General features: G+C 34.8%; 1 protein-coding gene across 1 annotated transcript; it reads left to right on the top strand.

The window, feature by feature from the left end:
- Positions 1 to 1,599: 1,599 nt before the first annotated feature.
- Positions 1,600 to 11,751, top strand: LOC102407873 (killer cell lectin-like receptor 5). The gene is made up of 9 exons (XM_006059364.4): positions 1,600 to 1,740; positions 2,126 to 2,242; positions 4,295 to 4,387; positions 5,283 to 5,402; positions 6,509 to 6,580; positions 6,716 to 6,867; positions 8,460 to 8,557; positions 11,350 to 11,515; positions 11,610 to 11,751. Exons 1-8 carry the CDS (start codon positions 1,707 to 1,709, stop codon positions 11,477 to 11,479), a joined length of 816 nt encoding a protein of 271 aa, XP_006059426.4. The 5' UTR covers positions 1,600 to 1,706; the 3' UTR covers positions 11,480 to 11,515; positions 11,610 to 11,751.
- The last annotated feature ends 7,201 nt before the right edge of the window (positions 11,752 to 18,952 follow it).

Here is an 18,952-nt window from a genome sequence, read left to right as displayed (position 1 = left end):
ACTTTTCTACTTGTTTTTTGCTCCTAAACATGACAAAACTTATTAGAACCTTCCTTCTAACTATTCTTTAAAGTGTTCTGTCTTTGAAATACATGGATATATAACCACCCAAGTGGAGAGGTGGTTAATCATATCACAGAGCTATAGTACAATAAAATTTATTTCATGCTAATATAATAGAACTACCCAAGAATAGGATACTGTGTATGTCCATATAATATTTTCATATTGGCTTATAAGTGATATTCACATATTAATGATTAATACTTTTCCATTTTTCCAACTTTTCTGAATCCTGACCCAAAGCAACATAATCATATTTTTAAATTTAGAGTGAGAAAGTAAACAAAATAAAATTGAATTACAATATAGGCAGAAAGTCAGTGTAGAATATTTTTTATGAAGTCTCTGCTTTCTCCATCCCTGGCTTTACTGAGATCTTTGAAGAGTAAGGTTATAATATTCTTTTTAGTCAACCAATCTTGGGTTTTCATACATTAAGCGATAAAATGTGGTCTATTTTAGGATTACTTGTAAAACCATTTGATCTGAACTGGACATAGGAGGATGGGAAACATGACCACTGCCTGTATCTGAGGTATCTTGTGTGGTTTCAACCAGACTTGAACATACATTAGTTTCTATGAGGTTATAAACCCAATGAGAAAAATCTTATGTCTATTTTTGTTTGTGTACATTATCTATTTATTCCCACTGCAAATATTGAACTTTTTTTCAGTTGAGCAGTGAAGAGTAAAAGGTTGATTTCGGTGGTTAACGCAACCATATTTATATGAATAGAATTTGCTTTTCCTTTGAAACAAAGTTGGGTGGGGGTAGTATCAAAAAACTTTAAGCCAATCTGTCACTATTTGGACATACAGATTTTATTTTGTGATTTCCATCTTCAAGTGCCATTTTATATAGGAAGTCGTTTAAATCTACCTTTAACAAACAGATGTTATTTCCAGTGTTACTCCTTTTTCCAGTTTCCTTATATTTGTATCTTCCCTTACTTCATACTCAAGTTTCATGAAACATTTCACTCTAGAATACTCAGCTATATTATTTATGATAGTGGCTTTTCCTAATTAATTTCTGGAGCGATGGACTATTACCTAAACAAACCAGATGATACTTAAAGGTTTGTTGTATATAGTTTGGAGAAGGCAATGGCACCCCACTCTAGTTCTCTTGCCTGGAAAATCCCATGGATGGCGAAGCCTGGTAGGCTGCAGTCCATGGGGTCGCTAAGAGTTGGATGCGACTGAGCGACTTCACTCTCACTTTTCACTTTCATGCATTGGAGAAGGAAATGGCAACCCACTCCAGTGTTCTTGCCTGGAGAATCCCAGGAATGGGGGAGCCTGGTGGGCTGCCGTCTCTGGGATCGCACAGAGTTGGACACGACTGAAGCGACTTAGCAGTAGCAGCAGCAGTATATAGTTTAGTTAAGTAGGGTTGGCTTTATTTCTGTATACCTATTAGAAAATATCCAGTTATAGATTCACATTTCCTCTGTGGTTTTTTTGCCAAATTTAGTTAGTTTCATACAACTGTAAGTAGCTGCCCCACCTGAGACTATGTCTGATCTTCTCATCAATTCTAGGAAGAAAGTGGAAGAGATAACTCTTCATTCACCTGCCAACATCTTTGTAAGCTCTTCTTCACACTTGGGATAAATAAATAATCCAAAAGGCTTTAGAATGTCAGATGCTTCAGACTATGAACAACCTCCAGGTATTTTTTCTTTTTAAATCTAAATGACTTATGCCATTTTAATGAAAATACAATTTTGGTGGTTTTTATTTGATATAATGCTAGTTATAATTATTCTAGGAGCATTATATTTTTAACATTTCCCAGATTACCTGAAAGATTGCTTTTAAACATATTTTAAAAAATAATTATCTTATTTCTTGACTCGATCCAAAGTGTAATCAACCAGCTTAAATACTTTTAGGAAAGCTGGATGGGCTGTTGAGTGGAAATGTGATTTGAGTATCTTTGATTTTATTTCTATAATATTTGTATTTCTAGGGATCTTTGGAAATAGTAATGGTTCTCAAATTCTAATCTCATTTTACAAAGTTGTAAAGTTATGATATATTTTCTGTGTTAAAAGAAAATACAGAGCAGACAGAGACCATCCCTATTGTGGACTTGGAACCATCTCTTGCCCTTCCTCCTCCTCCTCCTGAGGATGAATGGGGCCCAATTCCTGAGCACACCAACGTGAACGGTAAAGTAGATACACTAGAGTTTATTCATTTATGGTCTCTCTTTGTTATCTTTAGGTACACCTTCCATTTTATGTTTCTCTAATTGTTACTATTTAGAAATTTTAAAATTTAGAAAAAATATAGAGATGAGAATGTTTAGAACATGTATTTAGGAGTAAAACAAATGCGTATTTTCTGACAGAAGTTTGAAGTTTTCATATATGAAGGAGCATAGTTAAAGATGGAAGAAGCCAGGGTCCACATTTAGAATTGTTTTCTTACATAAAACAGAGAACTTGATCAAGGTTTAAAACTCAGAAAATTTGTAAAAAAGACAAAGATAAAACCCTATTATATGATACCTCTTTTTGATCATAATTAACCAACATCATTTAGTAGAGGAGGGTTTCTCAACCTCAGGTTTAAGGACATTTTGGGCTAGATGACTCTCGGTTAGTGATTGTAGGATGTTTAGCATCTTTTTGACATCTATGCACTAAATGTCAGTACTACTTGACCCTCAATTATCACACCAAGAATGTCTCCAAATATTTAATATTGTCCTCTGGGGATTAAACTTTCCTCTGGTTGATAACCACCAGGTTATATTATACAGAAAGTTAAATAAATGATTTGGATATTAGTCATAAAAATAACTATTCTCTAATACGGCGGCTTTTCATTTTGTTTCAAAAGTACAATTCTTTATTTTTGAAGTACAAAAAAAAATACTTTTTTTTTACACTAGAGTTTATACATTTGTTTTGGAGGGAAATAAACTTACCAACAAAAAACTATTAACAATGATCTCTGAAAGTTTAATTTCTAGAATGTGGGGATGAAGCATATACTTTTGTGAAATTGAATAAATTATAGATATTGTTTCATCTAAAACCAACTATTGTCCCTTTAAAACAGTCATAAGATTTACTGTAATTCTTTATGAATGGGGCTTCCCAGGTGGTGCTAGTGGTAAAGAACTTGCTTGCCAATGCAGGAGATGTAAGAGATTCAGGTACCCTGGGTCAGGAAGATTCCTTGGAGGAGGGATGATAACCCACTCCAGTATTCTTCCCTGGAGAATCTCATGGACAGAGGAGCCTGATGGGCTACAGTCCATAGGGTCGCAAAGAGTCCAACATGACTGAAGTGACTAGCACGCACACATCAAGGGAATCTACTACAAGTCATCAAGTTTAAAAAAAAGAGTTCTATCTTAATAATAGCACAGATTTAATATTGATAATCATTTTTCTATCTGATTGTATTAATGAGGGTAATGTAGTCTGAACTGAAAGTTTGTACCTAATATTTAAGGATAATTTTAATAATACCTGTATGTAAATTTTTTACCTGCACTGTAAGTCCCCAAAGATAAGCCCAGGTTTAATGATTCACTAGGAGAACTCACAGGACCCTATAGAGTTGTACTTGTAGCTGAGATTTATGACAATGGAAGGATAACAAACATAATCAGCAAAGGGAAAAGGTGCATGAAGTGAAGTGTGGGGGAGACCAGGCTCAACCTTCCTAGAGTCCTCTCCCAGTAGAGTCACACAGGTCACAGGAATTCCCCCAGCAATACATCATGACAATGTGTCAAATGTTGACAACCAGGGAAACTCATTAGAGAATCAATGTTCAGAGTATTTATTAGGGGGTTAATCCCATAGGTAGCATCTGGTTGGCATGTGACAAAATTCCAGACTTCCCAAGGGGAAGCAAAAGCTATATTGTTTGTACAAACAGAGAAGACAAGGTGAGCCATTCCTATCAATTAGTGGTTGTGGAAACTACTGAAATGTAGGTTTCCAGATCCCAGCCATGGCCAACCTTGTAAGCGGGCCTTTCAGAATAGAAATCAGGTCTGCTACATTAATTATTTTCTGTAAATCCTCTAAAATACTTTTTCCTCTCTTATTCAGCCTAATAGTTTATAGTAATTCACACTTTGGGTATTATTTTTCATAAAATATATAGCACTTAAACACTAATATTAAAATAATGATATTAATTTTTCAAATAACAGGAGCTTACTTTATCTCTGATTTTTCACTCACTCTGTTTCTTAGCTTCTCGTTTTTCCTTCTCTCTCATAATTCCTGTGATCCTGGGAATCTTCAGCCTGCTGCTTTTGATGCTGTGTGGATTCTTTGGTTACCAGTGTAAGTCCAATTAATTGGAGAAAAAGAAATAATAGACTGTTTGTCAGATTATAATGTTTCTTTGAATCATTTCCAGATAATAGTTTTTGGTAAATGTTTTATTGCCATACTGAATGAAGAACAGGAAAAAAATGATATAAAAATATTACACTTTTTATTTTATGAATGAATTTAACCTTGTGAGCTCTCAATAATCATTTTTTCCCAAGGAGATTATATGATTGAAATTACTGCAGAAGATATTAATAGTAGTGATTATACTACTATAATCACAGAATCATTATTTTGAAGGTTATTTTGAAGATTACAACCTACCAAGATATCAAGCTCAGTGAATATGTAGCGTCTTTACTCTGAAAATAAAAAGTAACTTCTTTTACAATTTCTTCACACTGCCCATTTCTCTAGCATCATAAATTAGATGAACAGAATATTTTAATTAGTATTAAAATTGTTCACAACTAGTTATTTAAGTATAGTGTTTTCACATTGATAACGTTAGTTTGAAATTCAGAACTTTAAGATTTGATTAGAAAGTGAAATTCTACACATTACATCAAGTCATGATGCCAAAAGATTTATTTGAGACTTGGCTTTTGCCATTGTCATCTGTTTTAATTCAGCTGAAGCATTGTTCTGTTAATATAAGCATACGTTCAATCTTACAAGGAATTAGAATGATATTTTAGATTTAGGTGTAGACTTTAAAAGTAATGGTGGATAAATGAAAACATATTTAGCTAAATATCTTATTATAGTTGTTAAAACATTTGTTGGGAACTTTATTAAGGATATGCTACAAAAATTAAGCTTCAAAAAAAATTAAGCTTCACAGTCTCTCTACCATTTCATAACTGAGCATGTGTTTTATATTTATCTGGAATTCTTGTTCTAGACTTTCAAAGTGTTCAGGAATCAGAGAGCAAGATGAAGAGCTTTAACCAATGGAATGAGTCTTTCCAAAACAAAGAGGAAAAATGTATTCAGATTCAAAAACTTCTTGACCAAAATAAAGGTAATTTTAGAACTAGAACAAATTATCTTTATAGAATGCTAGATTGTTTTTCTTGTTGCAGCCATAAAATGATTGGTTATATAATAAAAAAGGAGTTTATACAGCAACATAGTGGTTTTGATGGCTTCTTGTTTTTTTTTTTTTTTTAATTCTTCATTGATCTTCTGAAACTGCAGGAGTCTCATATTTACCAAATGTATCCTCTTGTAGTAGTTAACTAACTTGTTCACTCAGTTAAGCATGCACATTTATTCAATGCACACCAGGTGCCAGCCACTTGGCTGGTGATCAATGATAAATACAATATGAACCCTGCCCTTGGGAAACTTAAAGAAAACATATAAACCAAACATAAACAAAAGTTTCAAAGTGTGCAGGCGAGGTATGCGCAAAATGTTCAGGGAGCATGAAAATGGAAGAATACAAATATCTGGAAATCAATGGCATTGTCATAGTTTGTAAGTGCCTCCTAAGGAGGGGGTGTTTATAATAATTATCATAAGGCTTCTTTTATGCTAATTAAATTTTAATACAAAAATAGTGTAGATAAGTATTTTACAAAGGCCTTGGATTAAAATGTTAGCTTTTTCCTTTGAGATATTGAACCTATATTGAATAATTAAATGAACAACCTGAGAGTCCCTTAGTGATTCATCATGCTAAAAGCCTGGTTTCTTTTTTTTTATTGAAATGTGATTAACACATAACTTTGTGTAATTTTGAACTGTACAACATGTGGTTTTGAAACATTTGTATATCGCAATATGGCTACTATAATAGCATTAGCTTATGCCTTTATTATGACACAAGTTGTCATTTCATTTTTTGTGTTGACAATAAATGAGATCTATTCCTTTAGCAATTTTGAGCTTATAATACAGTACTGCTGACTATAATCACTAAATTGTGCATTTTAAAAGGCTAATTTCTAAACACCTGATTACTTCAGGCAGAGATGAAGCTAATTAAGTAGGGAAGGGAACTGGACTAAAACTATTTGTACACTGTGCCTCTTGACCATTGTTATTATTATGACTCTTGAAATAGTACAAAATCAGATGAAATGTGTGGTCATCTTTAATGTTAAGTCTCGTTGTCTTATATAGAAATCCTAGAGAAGCTCCAAAACCAGAATAAGAATATGACTGAGGCTCTACAAGAACTAAAGGCAAAAGGAGGTAATTTGGAAGTGAGACAATTCTGAGTTGACAATAATTTTTAATAATGACCTCATCTTTTAAGCAGGGAAGTGTGAAGACATAAGGCCTTGTTTGGGAGTTTCTGTGGGCTCTGAGTTATATTTTCTTTCCTAGGAGACGGGTGTGGATCCCCTCTGAGTCACTGGGTACAACACAGAGACCACTGCTACTACCAGACCCTGAAAACAGTTTCTTGGTCAGAGTGTTCAGATCTTTGTGTCTCTTGGAATGCTACATTTTTAAACACAGAAAGGAGTAGATTGATGGTGAGACTGTATTTTGTTCTTTACTTCTGGGATATAAATGTGTAGTAGCCACCAGTGGAAGGAAGGGCTCACCGGCAGCTCTGAAATCAGGGTAAGGGGAGCTCTCTTGTTTCATTTCCATTCATGTTTCCCTTGAGTGCTCCACCTTTCTTTCCTAACATACATGCACACATTCATTGCAGAAACATTGCATTTGCTGTTCCCTTTTCCCTGGTGGCTCAGAGGGTAAAGAATCTGCCTGCAGTGTAAGAGACCTAGGTTCTATCCCTGGATCGGGAAGATTCCCTGGAGAAGGGAGTTGCAACCTACTCCAGTATTCTTGCCTGGAGAATCCCATGGACAGAGGAGCCTTGTGGGGTATAGTCCTTGGGGTTGCAAAGAGTTCCACACGACTGAGCAACGAACATTTTCACTTCACTGCATGTAATATTCTTCTCTCTGATACAACCATGGTGAACTACTTCATCTCCTTCAGCTGTTTATACACTTGTCACCCTCTTAATGAGACCTGCCCTGACACCTACTTAAAATTGCAACCTGTGTATCAGCACCCACCCCACCCCTCGACCTCTCCTCTTCACTTGTAGGCATTCTTACCCTGCTTTAATTTTTATAGCACTTGTCATCTTCTTATATATCATATTATTTATATGTATGTTGTTGACTTCTGTCTGGCCTACAACCCTCCAAGGCAGGGATTTTTCACATTTTTGTTCCATGATGTATCTCAAGCTCTAAGAACAGGCACAGGGTTGAACAAATGGTCAAATAATAAAGTGATTCATATATTGGTGTGGTGTCCTCTTAAGTGGAAATTTTTCTGTTATATCATCACTTACTATTTGGCTCAGAAAAAAATAATATTAACCTGGTAAAAGTATTAAAACACAAGCTAAAAATTGTGAAGTAACTATATCAAAAAGAGACAGGAGGTGAGAAAATAGAGCATGAGACTAAAAATTCTGCCTTTGTAAAATAGGAAGTCATAGGACAAACAGGAGCAGATAATTGCCTCTGGAGAAAGGCATTTAGTGAGGGAGGGATGACTATACACACACACACACACATATATATATATATTTAGCATCACTTGACTTCTAAAACCAAGTGCATGTATTTGTGCAATAATTTTTAAAAAATATATGTAAGTTTAAAAAAGTGTATGAATTAAAATACAGTTAACACTGTGCCCTTTCTTTTTGCAACTTAAATATTTCTAAAATACACTGGGAAATAAAACCCTTTTCATTACTGGGACTAAGCTAAAAAACAAAAAAAAAAAATGATTAGCTTTCTTTTTTTAATTTTTTGGGTTGAAAAAGAACTCAAATATTGTTTCAATGTTTCACTTATTAGTGGGCATATATATACTGCATTATTTTTATGATTATTTAGACACCAGTTTTTTAGATTCTTTTTTATGATTCTTTAGACACAGGACAGGGAAGCCTGGCATGCTGCAGCCCATGGGGTCTCAAAAAGTCAGACACAACTGAGTGACTGAACTGAACTGAACTGAGACACAAGTTCTGTATTTTTATGTCTAATGGACTTCTGGTGTTAATAGCTTTGTGCATTCTGTTTCCATGCAGTGTATTCTGAAGTTACTTGCAGTAAACCAGACTTGGCTTGGCCTGTCTTATAAGGACAATGAATGGAAGTGGGAGGATGGTTCTCTTCCTTCTGGCCTGTAAGTTTCTACTAAATAATCCAATGCCTTACTCCTTTTCCAATGTCTGGCCTAAAGAGTTCTGAGGAAATAGAGATTATTAGGGACCAAATTTAGTCCTCTTTACTTCTCGCTTTTGTTATTTCATATTATATTGTCAGCAATTTTGTAAATCATTAAGTCATTTAGATATTTTAAAATTAGTGTAAGTATATCCTTATTATTAGATGACCTGAATGATTACAATTTCAAGTAAGAAATATAATTATGGGAAAGAATATCATAAGTATGAATCTGAGTACCTCTCTGGTATTTTTATTGGGAACAAGCATAGAACTATCATTTCTCATCCAAATAATTTGGGTCTATTTTTTGGTTTTAAAGGCATATATTTCAGTTGTTATTCAGAAACACTGCATTAGACAACTATGTCAGGAAAAAATATTTCAAGCTCTTTCATCACCATGTGCCAATCTTAGAGAATAAGATTGATAATCTTGATAGCCAATTATTTTTACTTTGTTCCATTAGGTTATATTAGTCTGATGTTTAGCAAGGCTGTTTTTCTTCTAACTTATAATGTCAATACTTCTGACAGTTTTATCCTATTTATCTTTTTATTTCTTTTAAGATTTCTTGTATATAGTTTGTAACTTCTCTTGCAGGCACAGCTTTCCAGTTTTTTCCTTTAATAATTTGCTCTTTAAGTTTACTTGCTTCTATCACATAAACAGATGATTAACATTTAAATAAAATTAGATTTTTTAAATTCATTTGAAATTTATCTTAACACATAAAGGTGTGAAGGAGAAAGCTGAGGCATGTACATGTGTGTTCAAATGTAGATGTAATTATATCTGTCTCTCTATGTATATTTCAATTAAGCAATCACTTTTCAGAGCACTGCTTAAATGACTCATTGTTTATCACTGGTTTTAATATCATTCATCATATACTAGAATTTAATATTTAAATAATTTTATTTTTTTTTTTTTAATTTTATTTTATTTTTAAACTTAGTCATCGTATATGTCCCTTAAATATTTCATAGTTTTTATGAATATTTTGTGTGTAAACATATGTGAATATTTTCCTGAAATTGCTGTACTAATGCATCAAATTTTTAATCTATTTTGACTTTTATGGTCGATCATTTTAATTATAGGAATTTTATGAGTTGAAAGGTTTCCTCTACTTCAAACCTTGTACAATGTTTGGAACATAGAACATTCAATAGATATGTTAAATTAATAAATGAAATAATGTATGAACTATTTTGGCAATTTAATTTTCCCAACACAGTTCAGAATTTCTTTCTAGTTCCTTTGGTTTTTAAAAAAAATGTGCTATGCCTTTAGCAATTCAGTAAATAAGCTTTGTCTTTTTTTTCAGATAGTATTAAACAACCAGTTTTGCTCTAGAGTGGATGAAAAGTCATTTTATTGACATTGAACTAAAATATTCCTTATAATCTAGATCTTTAGTAAAGGATTAAATTCAATCAGAATGTTTGGTAGAATCTGCCTACTAGCATTTATACCAGTGGTGATTTTATAAATTGAAGTAAGATGAATGTATCAGAGCAGAGGCAACTGTCCCAGCATAATACATATACAGTTGATCTTAGAACAATGTAGAGCAGGGGTGGGGGTTAGGGGCACCAACTCCTCCATGTAGAAGAAAATCTGCTTAAAAGTTTTAATTGGCCCTTTAAAACTACATGTTAAACTAGCCATGGATCCTGTAATACTGTAGGATTTACTATTGAAAAAAATCTTCATATAGTTAGAACTGAATAGTTGAAATCCACATTGTTCAAGGATCCGTACGCACATATATTCACATGCTCTCTCACACACACAAATATACGTATATGTGTATATATATATACACACACAAAATTTAGAATATATATAGGAAAAGGAAACTGCAACCCACTCCAGTATTCTTGCCTAGAGAATCCTGTGGACAGAGGAGCCTGATGGGCTGCCATCTATGGGGTCACACAGAGTCGGACACGACTCAAGTAACAACGTGCATGCATGCATATATATATATATATTCTAAATTTTGTTAGTAATTCTGGCTAGCTTTTATATCTAACATATTTACAAGTAAAGTATTCCCATTCCAGCTGCAACTGTACATGAGTGTGTTTTCTTTTTAAAATTAATTTATTTTAATTGGAGGCTAATTACTTTACAATAGTGTAGTTGTGATGATCTATACTTAAACTTAATTCTGTATCCCAGATCATATGTCCTGTCTTTCCTGCTATTGTCATAATTTTCCCAACTGGACCAGTCTCTTCTTCTTTATACAGGTGTATCTTTTCCCACATATAAAATATTGGGTTGGCCAAAAGTTTGTTCTGATTTTTCCATAAACTGTTACAGGAAAAAAAATGAACTAACATTTTGGACAATAAAGTAAAAGTGAAAGTCTCTCAGTCCTGTCCGACTCTTTGCAACCCCATGGACTGTCCATGGAATTCTCCAGGCCACAATACTGGAGTGGGTAGCCTTTCCCTTCTTCAAGGGATCTTCCCGAGCCAGGAATCGAACCTGGGTCTCCCGCATTGCAGGTGGATTCTTTACCAACTGAGCTATCAGGGAAGCCGGTACTTAGAAATAATTAACACATTTTGTGAAACTTACTTATCATATGCCTATCTCTTTGTGTATATACCATCGTGTGAGTTCTTTGAAAAGAGGGAGAGTGAGTGCCTTTACTCCCCTGAATTCCCTACAGTGCCAGGTATAATAAATTTCACACATCATGTTCTAAAGTAATGTTACTTTATTTGAACACAGCAAGTGGCGTCTACCAAAGCCAAGTATGGATTTCCAGGGGAAATGTGTGTATGCAGGTGTGCACACTGTCGGCATAGATAACTGCACCGTGTCTTCCTCGTGCCTGTGTGAGAAGCCTGTCTGTGCTTAAAACTCAGAAGAAGAAGGTTAAAAGAAAACTGATGAGGTTTGCACATCTCAGTAACATTCCAGATTCACAATCTGCCTATCTTTATTCTACTGTCACTTTACGTTATTCATAACTTTTTTGTTTTTGGCAGAAACTGATAAATGACTTCATGAAAGAAGAATCCAGAGTCTAGAGTTAAAGCAAAATTATCAGAGTGTCACACAAAGCATAGACACTCAGAACCTTTTGATTTTTTGAGAATTATAGAAATGAATTAATAAACATATTTGTCATAAATACTTAGTCTCTAGGAGTCTTTTTATATTTAAAAATCTACTTATTTATTTTCAATTATGACCTATGAAAATAATCCTGTAAAACAAATATAGTGGGGAATATAAGTGATAAACGGTTTACAACATAGCATACAAAAATGTAAAAAATACAAAGAAATATGAATAATAATAATAAAAGGCAGAAAAATTTTTTAAATTAATTAAAACAAATTGCTAAAGTTATATGTTTCTCAAAACTGCTTGCAAAAGTCTTCCTAGCAGATTTTCAATATATCAGTTTCATTTAACATCTTTAATTTCTTGTTTCTCATCTTAGTGGAAAAGTTAAACTTCCTGCCGAAGGCTATTTTTAAATAGAAGCTGGGTCAGTTCTCCCCTAAATCCCACAGTTTCAAGTTGTTACGTCATTAATTCCTCCATTGCCTACATGCAACCACTTCCACTTAAAGAGCATTACTTTCAATCCATAAATACACCCATACATCTCTATTTGTTATATTCATGTCTTCTAATCACTCCTTCTATAGGTTTCTTTTCACAGTAACTGTACTTGAGCAAAATTTCTACACTGATTATGTACTTTCTCACTTCTCAATCATCTTAGAATGTCATTATTCATCTTCTCTTTTCTCCTCTTTATTGGTACTGCTTTTGTTTGACACTAATTATCTGTTATTCACTCATTCACCCACTTTGAATCTTTTTATGTGTCTCTTTTAAGCCATAAGTTTAATTCATAAATTCAATTTATTTCAAAATGTTATTTCTGAGATAAAACATTTTATTTCATGCTATTTGATCTATCAGTAGAATTTTACTGAGTACTTATTTCATTCTTCTTGACACTTTATCAGCAGCAGCAGCATTGTCATCTTTGGACACAATATTCTTTTACTTTTAACAGCTTTTGTTCTTTCTTAGTTTTCTTCTTACTACTCTGGTCCCATGCACTTAGTTTTCTTTATGGATTTTTCAATTGCTTCCTAATGTTGAAGCTTGAAGTTTATATCAAGGAATATTCATTTCATTTATGATAACATATGATTTACTGTCACAGGTAACGGTAGAGAGACTTTTGCTGTAAGAGATAATAGACCAGAAAAGAAAGTGAAGTCGCTCAGTCGTGTCTGACTCTTCGCGATCCCATGGGCTGTAGGCTACTAGCTCCTCCATCCATGGGATTTTCCAGGCAAGGGTACTGGAGTGGGGTGCTATTTCCTTCTCCAGGGGATCTTCCCAACCCAGGGATCAAACCCAGGTCTCCCGCATTGCAGGCAGACGCTTTACTGTCTGAGCCACCTGGACCCAAATACTTCTACTGCACTATCAGTATACCTAAGATTCTGCCAGTTATTCTATGAGTCTCAGTTTCCTAATTTACAAGATGGGGATGATAGCTGAAGCTTATAGTTGTTTGAGGATTAGGCAGGATCATCTGTTTGAGGCATTTAGGAGAAAGATAAGAGTGTGTCCAGTAGATGTTAGCTACTATTTCAGATGAGAAGGAAAATTTAAAGTTTCTCATAAACTGTAAAACATTGTATGATTTAAAGGTATTTTTATTATAAATAATGATGGCAAATGTAGAAATTATGATGGTTGAATGCACGCTCTTCATACATATCACATTAACTTTTTAACCTTTTTTAATCTACCTCCCTTTTTTCTATCTTGCACTCCTTCCTCTCCACTTTTTTCTTCAGTCAATTACCTACACTCTATTCTTTGTTTAGTATCTTCCTTTCCTTTTACTTGTTATATTTCAGGTAGAGTTTATTAATTACAAGTGACAGAAACAGAATTTAACCTAGTGTGGGCAAAAAGGGAGAATTTTTGGAAATATACTTGCTTAGCCCCTAACATTGCAAGAAAGTTTGAATAAACAAACTATAAGAAAGGAGATGAAGTAGCTTAGCCACAGGGGAAACTGGAGCTGGAACTTGAACTCTACCAGGGTGATCCATTCCTTTTCTCTGCCTGTCTCAGAGTGGGTTTTTTAAAAAAATTTTTTCATGAATATGGATTTCTTCCATATAATAGAAAACATGGACAATATCTATTCTTAGGCCCCCTATTTTATAGCTTCTATTATGAGCATTATGAGAGAGATTCTTCTCATTTAATTTCAGTAGAAAAAAATAGTAAATAATGGCACATTAAGGAAAAGCTAAACCCAAAAAATACATCACCTTAGCCATAACTCTATGTATTGGAGAGTGGGAGGTTCTCAGAAGACGAGGTGTATGTTGGCTGATAGTTGCAAGAAAGCTCCTATAATTATGCACTAATTTTTCCTGTACAAACAAAAATTACCCCAAATTAAATATATTTCTTGACAGTCTAGAGATTTTAAGATAAAGTAATAATACTGAGCATATATTTAAAATTCACTATGTGTCAAGTGCTAAGTATTTACATGCATTAGTCAATTTTATTCTCAAGATAACCCTATGAAGTAGATTGCAATATTTTATAGAAAAGAGAAGTGGTTAACTTTCCAAGGTTGTAGAACAAGTTAGTAACAGACCTAGAATTTGAATGCAGATATGTTTTTTTTCTAATTTATTTTTTAAATTTTATTACTGGAGTATAACTGCTTTACAGTGTTGTGTTTCTGCTATACAGGAAAGTGAATCAGCTATAGGTATAAATATACACACATTAAAGATTGAAGGCAAGAGGAGAAGGGGATGACAGAATATTAGACAGTTGGATGGCATCACTGACTCTGTGGACATGAGTTTGAGTAAGCTCTGGGAATTGGTGATGCACAGGGAGGTCTGGCATACTGCAGTCCATGGGGTCTCAAAGAGTCAGACACAACTGAGTGACTAAACTGACACACTTTGCCCCTAATCCCACCTCTCTAGGTCACCACAGAGCACCGAGCTGAGCTCCCAAATGCACACATCTTAATGCCACAACTCATGCCCTGAAACACGTAGCTACATATATCTTCTCATATACCTACTCAAAGAAGCACTGGCAGAAGCATAGTATACTGATTAATGGCAGGTGACATTATGCTGGTAACCTTAGAAAATCATAAATAATGGTTCTGTGTTCAATAAAAATAGTGGGGAACTCAAAAGACTATATGGCCTTTGCAGTTTTGCAGTAGAATAGCAGTGTTAGAATAAGAACAAGTTCTCTGGGAAGTACAAATAAGGGGTGCCACTCAAATTTAAGAATAAATCAGGAGAGGAATCCTAGTGGATTTTATATCTAGAAAAATATATTGATAAATCCCCCAAATCTCAATTTTTTTTTAATATGTCAGGCTTCCAAGGAAATTGTGTCTGAGACAGAGATTATTGTGTCAAAGGGGCTCTTAATGGAAGAGAAAGAAAATAGTATTGAACAGAATGAGTTGTGATAATCCTACAACTGAAATGGGGTTCAGTTCAGTTCAGTTCAGTCGCTCAATCGTGTCCGATTCTTTGTGACCCCACGGACTGCAGCACACCAGGCCTCCCTGTCCAGGAAGGGTTAATTTGTTGCTCACTCAACATCCTTTTAGTCAGTGGACTTCTAAACCAATATGGTCACAGAAATGTGTTTATTTTTGTATGGTGTAAGTAGCTCAAGATTTAAATAGTTTTAAGGTTTGGTATCGGTTAACACAAGCCATAAGACCAGTTCAAGCAGAAGGGAAATAAACTACATGCTTTGATGAAGGTAAACCATAGATATATAGCAGAGAACATATGAGAAGAGGAGAGATTTTTGTGGCTAACTTTGGAAACACAATGTGGGAAAGATGTAAACACAACTCACATCTTTCCCACGTTCAAAATATGCTCATCTTGAAGTCTAGGATCTCATCATTTCAATAAAGTCAAGTTGTGAATAAGGATCATTGAGTTATGTTCACTGGGATCAGATTCACGGGCAGGTCCTTTCAGTTCAGTGATCTGTATATTAAAAGCAAGTTTTCTGTTCCCCAAAAATCAAGAAAAAAAGTAGTGAAAAATTGTCTTCCACAAAACTCGTCCCTGGTGCCAAAAAGGTTGGGGCCTGCTGCTTTATTTTCTAGGATGGGTACTGTATACCAATAAAGTTCAGAGCATTCTTTACGTGTAACAAACACTTAATAAGTATATTTATTTGAAGAAAAAAATAGAAAGTCGTGAGAAGGAGGATAAGTACTATATAATATTAGTTTACATAAATATTAGACATTTTAAAGAAGTTCACACTTTACTTGACCATTCTCAGGTGACTTTTGTATTTAATAATTTTTCTAAGAATTGATGTACCCACTGAACACAAAACATTTTATACATAAATCCTAAATTTGAGGGATCTGTTGATTCGTAACTTTAAAAAGCACAAAAGTGTTAATTTGTCATCCATTCACAGAAAAAAATTGATTATTCTCTTAATTGTTATATATTCTCGACAGTACATGTGGGAATTAGTGTTCCTTTAGATTGGTGATAGTATCCATAAATGTATCATCAAAATACTACAGGACTGATGAAAAGTTTGATTAGTTATCCCTGGAACATGATAGAAGATTTTTTTATTGACTACAGATAAAGATTTTTAAATGGACTTTTACAATCCATTTACAGAAAAATAAATCTTAAGTACTTGCTGTTATATTTCTAAGAAGACACAAACCAAACCACACAGTTAAGAATTTTGCACTACAGATTTTTCTTACATCCTTAATTCAGAAGATGAATCATTATTATCTTGATTTTTATTCACAATAAATATCTAGGTTGCAGTTCTTATCTTCATTTTATTAGTTTAAATTTGGTTTCAGTGCTGAACAGTATTTGTTTTAAAGAAAGAACGGCAAGTAATTTTAAAGAATTTGTGAGAGAAGTAAGATTTATATCATCCTGTTGTAGTGACAATGTTTTGAAAGATTTCAAGCTGTATATGCTCTGAAAATGACTTTAATCTGATATTGTTTTAATCATCTACAGTGAAATTAGTAATTTTATTCATATTAATTTTGAGTGGTAATATTCAAGAAGGATCCATAGGGCAACAGTAAAGATGAGGGAAGGGTCACATTTCACGTTTCTCATTCACTTCTTGTTGTTCAGTTGCTAAGTCATGTCCAACTCTTTACAACCTGATGGACTTTAGTAAACCAGGTTCCTCTGTCCTCCACTATCTCCCAGAGTTTGCTAAGATTCATGTGCACTGAGTTGGTGATGCTATCTAACCATATTGACCTTTATCGTCCCCTTCTCCTTTTGCTTTCAATCTTTCCCAGTGTCATATGAGTCGGCTCCTCATATCAGTTGGCCAAAATCACTGCAGATGGTGACTGCAGTCATGAAATTATAAGAGGAGAAGGGGACAATGGAGGATGAGATGGTTGAACTGAACTGAACTTAGGAGCTATGAGGAACTGAAATGAGAGGTGGTGTAACTCCTACACTCAGGAAGCATGTACAAGTGAGATATGACAATAGAATTAAATGCACATAAAAACTGGTAACAGAACACAGAAAGATGACTGCGTGTGAGTGGGTGAAGTGTGCAGCAGGCGACTCTGCTCACCCCTGTAGCTGCACAGGAAGCTCCAGCTTCTCAGAGGCTGTGGTGGACACCGTGGCTTCCAGGGAGGATGTTACTAAGCCTGTGGTGACTCCAAAACATGAGTGGAGATGCTGAAACCATGTGGCTGAAACAATGGCCTTTTCCCTGCAAGCGTATTAACATTTCTTGACAACAGAAATAGTATTAAGTGGGAGAAATGAGGACATTTTCAGGGGAATAAAGTGAAGAAGACACTAGCAGACAAAGTGAGACTGGTCTCAAGATATTCAGAGACATGCTAGAAAAGAGGAAAACTATGCTCTCATACAGAGCGGCATACAAAACCTGTCCACTGATACACATGTGAAGGCAAATGTAAAGCATAGGGATTATGTTGATATGGTTTGTATTAAAATTCAGACACCTTCTTACTAGAAGTAATGTTAATACCCACAAATTAATGGATTACATTTACTAGCACAATAAATAAAAATATAAAACTTGGTGTTATGAAATGAAAATAAAAATAAAAATTTTGAATCTATTATTGCAAGTTAATGCCTGAAAAAGATTTTAAGTTCAGTTCAGTCGTTCAGTCGTGTCCGACTCTTTGCAACCTCATGAATCGCAGCATGCCAGGCCTCCCCGTCCATCACCAACTCCCAGAGTTCACTCAGACTCACGTCCATTGAGTCAGTGATGCCACCCAGCCATCTCATCCTCTGTTGTCCCCTTCTCCTCCTGCCCCCAATCCCTCCTAGCATCAGAGTCTTTTCCAATGAGTCAGCTCTTCCCGTGAGGTGGCCAAAATACTGGAGTTTCGGCTTTAGCATCATTCCTTCCAAAGAAAACCCAGGGCTCATCTCCTTCAGAATGGACTTGTTGGATCTCCTTGCAGTCCAAGGGACTCTCAAAAGTCTTCTCCAACACCACAGTTCAAAAGCATCAACTCTTTGGCGCTCAGCTTTCTTCACAGTCCAACTCTCACATCCATACATGACCACTGGAAAAACCATAGCCTTTAGAAAGATGGTAACAATAACCCCGTGTATGAGACAGCAAAAGAGACACTGATGTATAGAAGTCTTTGGACTCTGTTGGAGAGGGAGAGGGTGGGAAGATTTGGGAGAATGGCATTGAAACATGTATAATATCATGTATGAAATGAGTTGCCAGTCCAGGTTCGATACACGATACTGGATGCTTGGGGCTGGTGCACTAGGACAACCCAGAGGGATGGAATGGGGAGGGAGGAGGGAGGAGGGTTCAGGATGGGGAACACATGTATACTTGTGGCAGATTCATTTCGATATTTGGCAAAACTAATACAACTTTGTAACGTTTAAAAATAAAATTAAATTAAAAAAAAATAAACAACAACAACAAAAAAAACCCATAGCCTTGACTAGACGGACATTTGTTGGCAAAGTAATGTCTCTGCTTTTGAATATGCTATCTTGGTTGGTCATAACTTTTCTTCCAAGGAGTGTCTTTAATTTCATGGCTGCAGTCACCATCTGCAGTGATTTTGGAACCCCCCCAAAAAATAAAGTCTGACACTGTTTCCACTGTTTCCCCATCTATTTCCCATGAAGTGATGGGACCAGATGCCATGATCTTCATCTTCTGAATGTTGAGCTTTAAGCCAACTTTTTCACTCTCCACTTTCACTTTCATCAAGAGGCTTTTTAGT

This window comes from Bubalus bubalis, chromosome 4 (genome assembly GCF_019923935.1).
Source record: "Bubalus bubalis isolate 160015118507 breed Murrah chromosome 4, NDDB_SH_1, whole genome shotgun sequence".
NCBI lineage: Eukaryota > Metazoa > Chordata > Mammalia > Artiodactyla > Bovidae > Bubalus > Bubalus bubalis.
The sequence above is the reverse complement of the archived record's forward strand: the minus strand, read 5'-3'. Positions and strand labels throughout refer to the sequence as shown.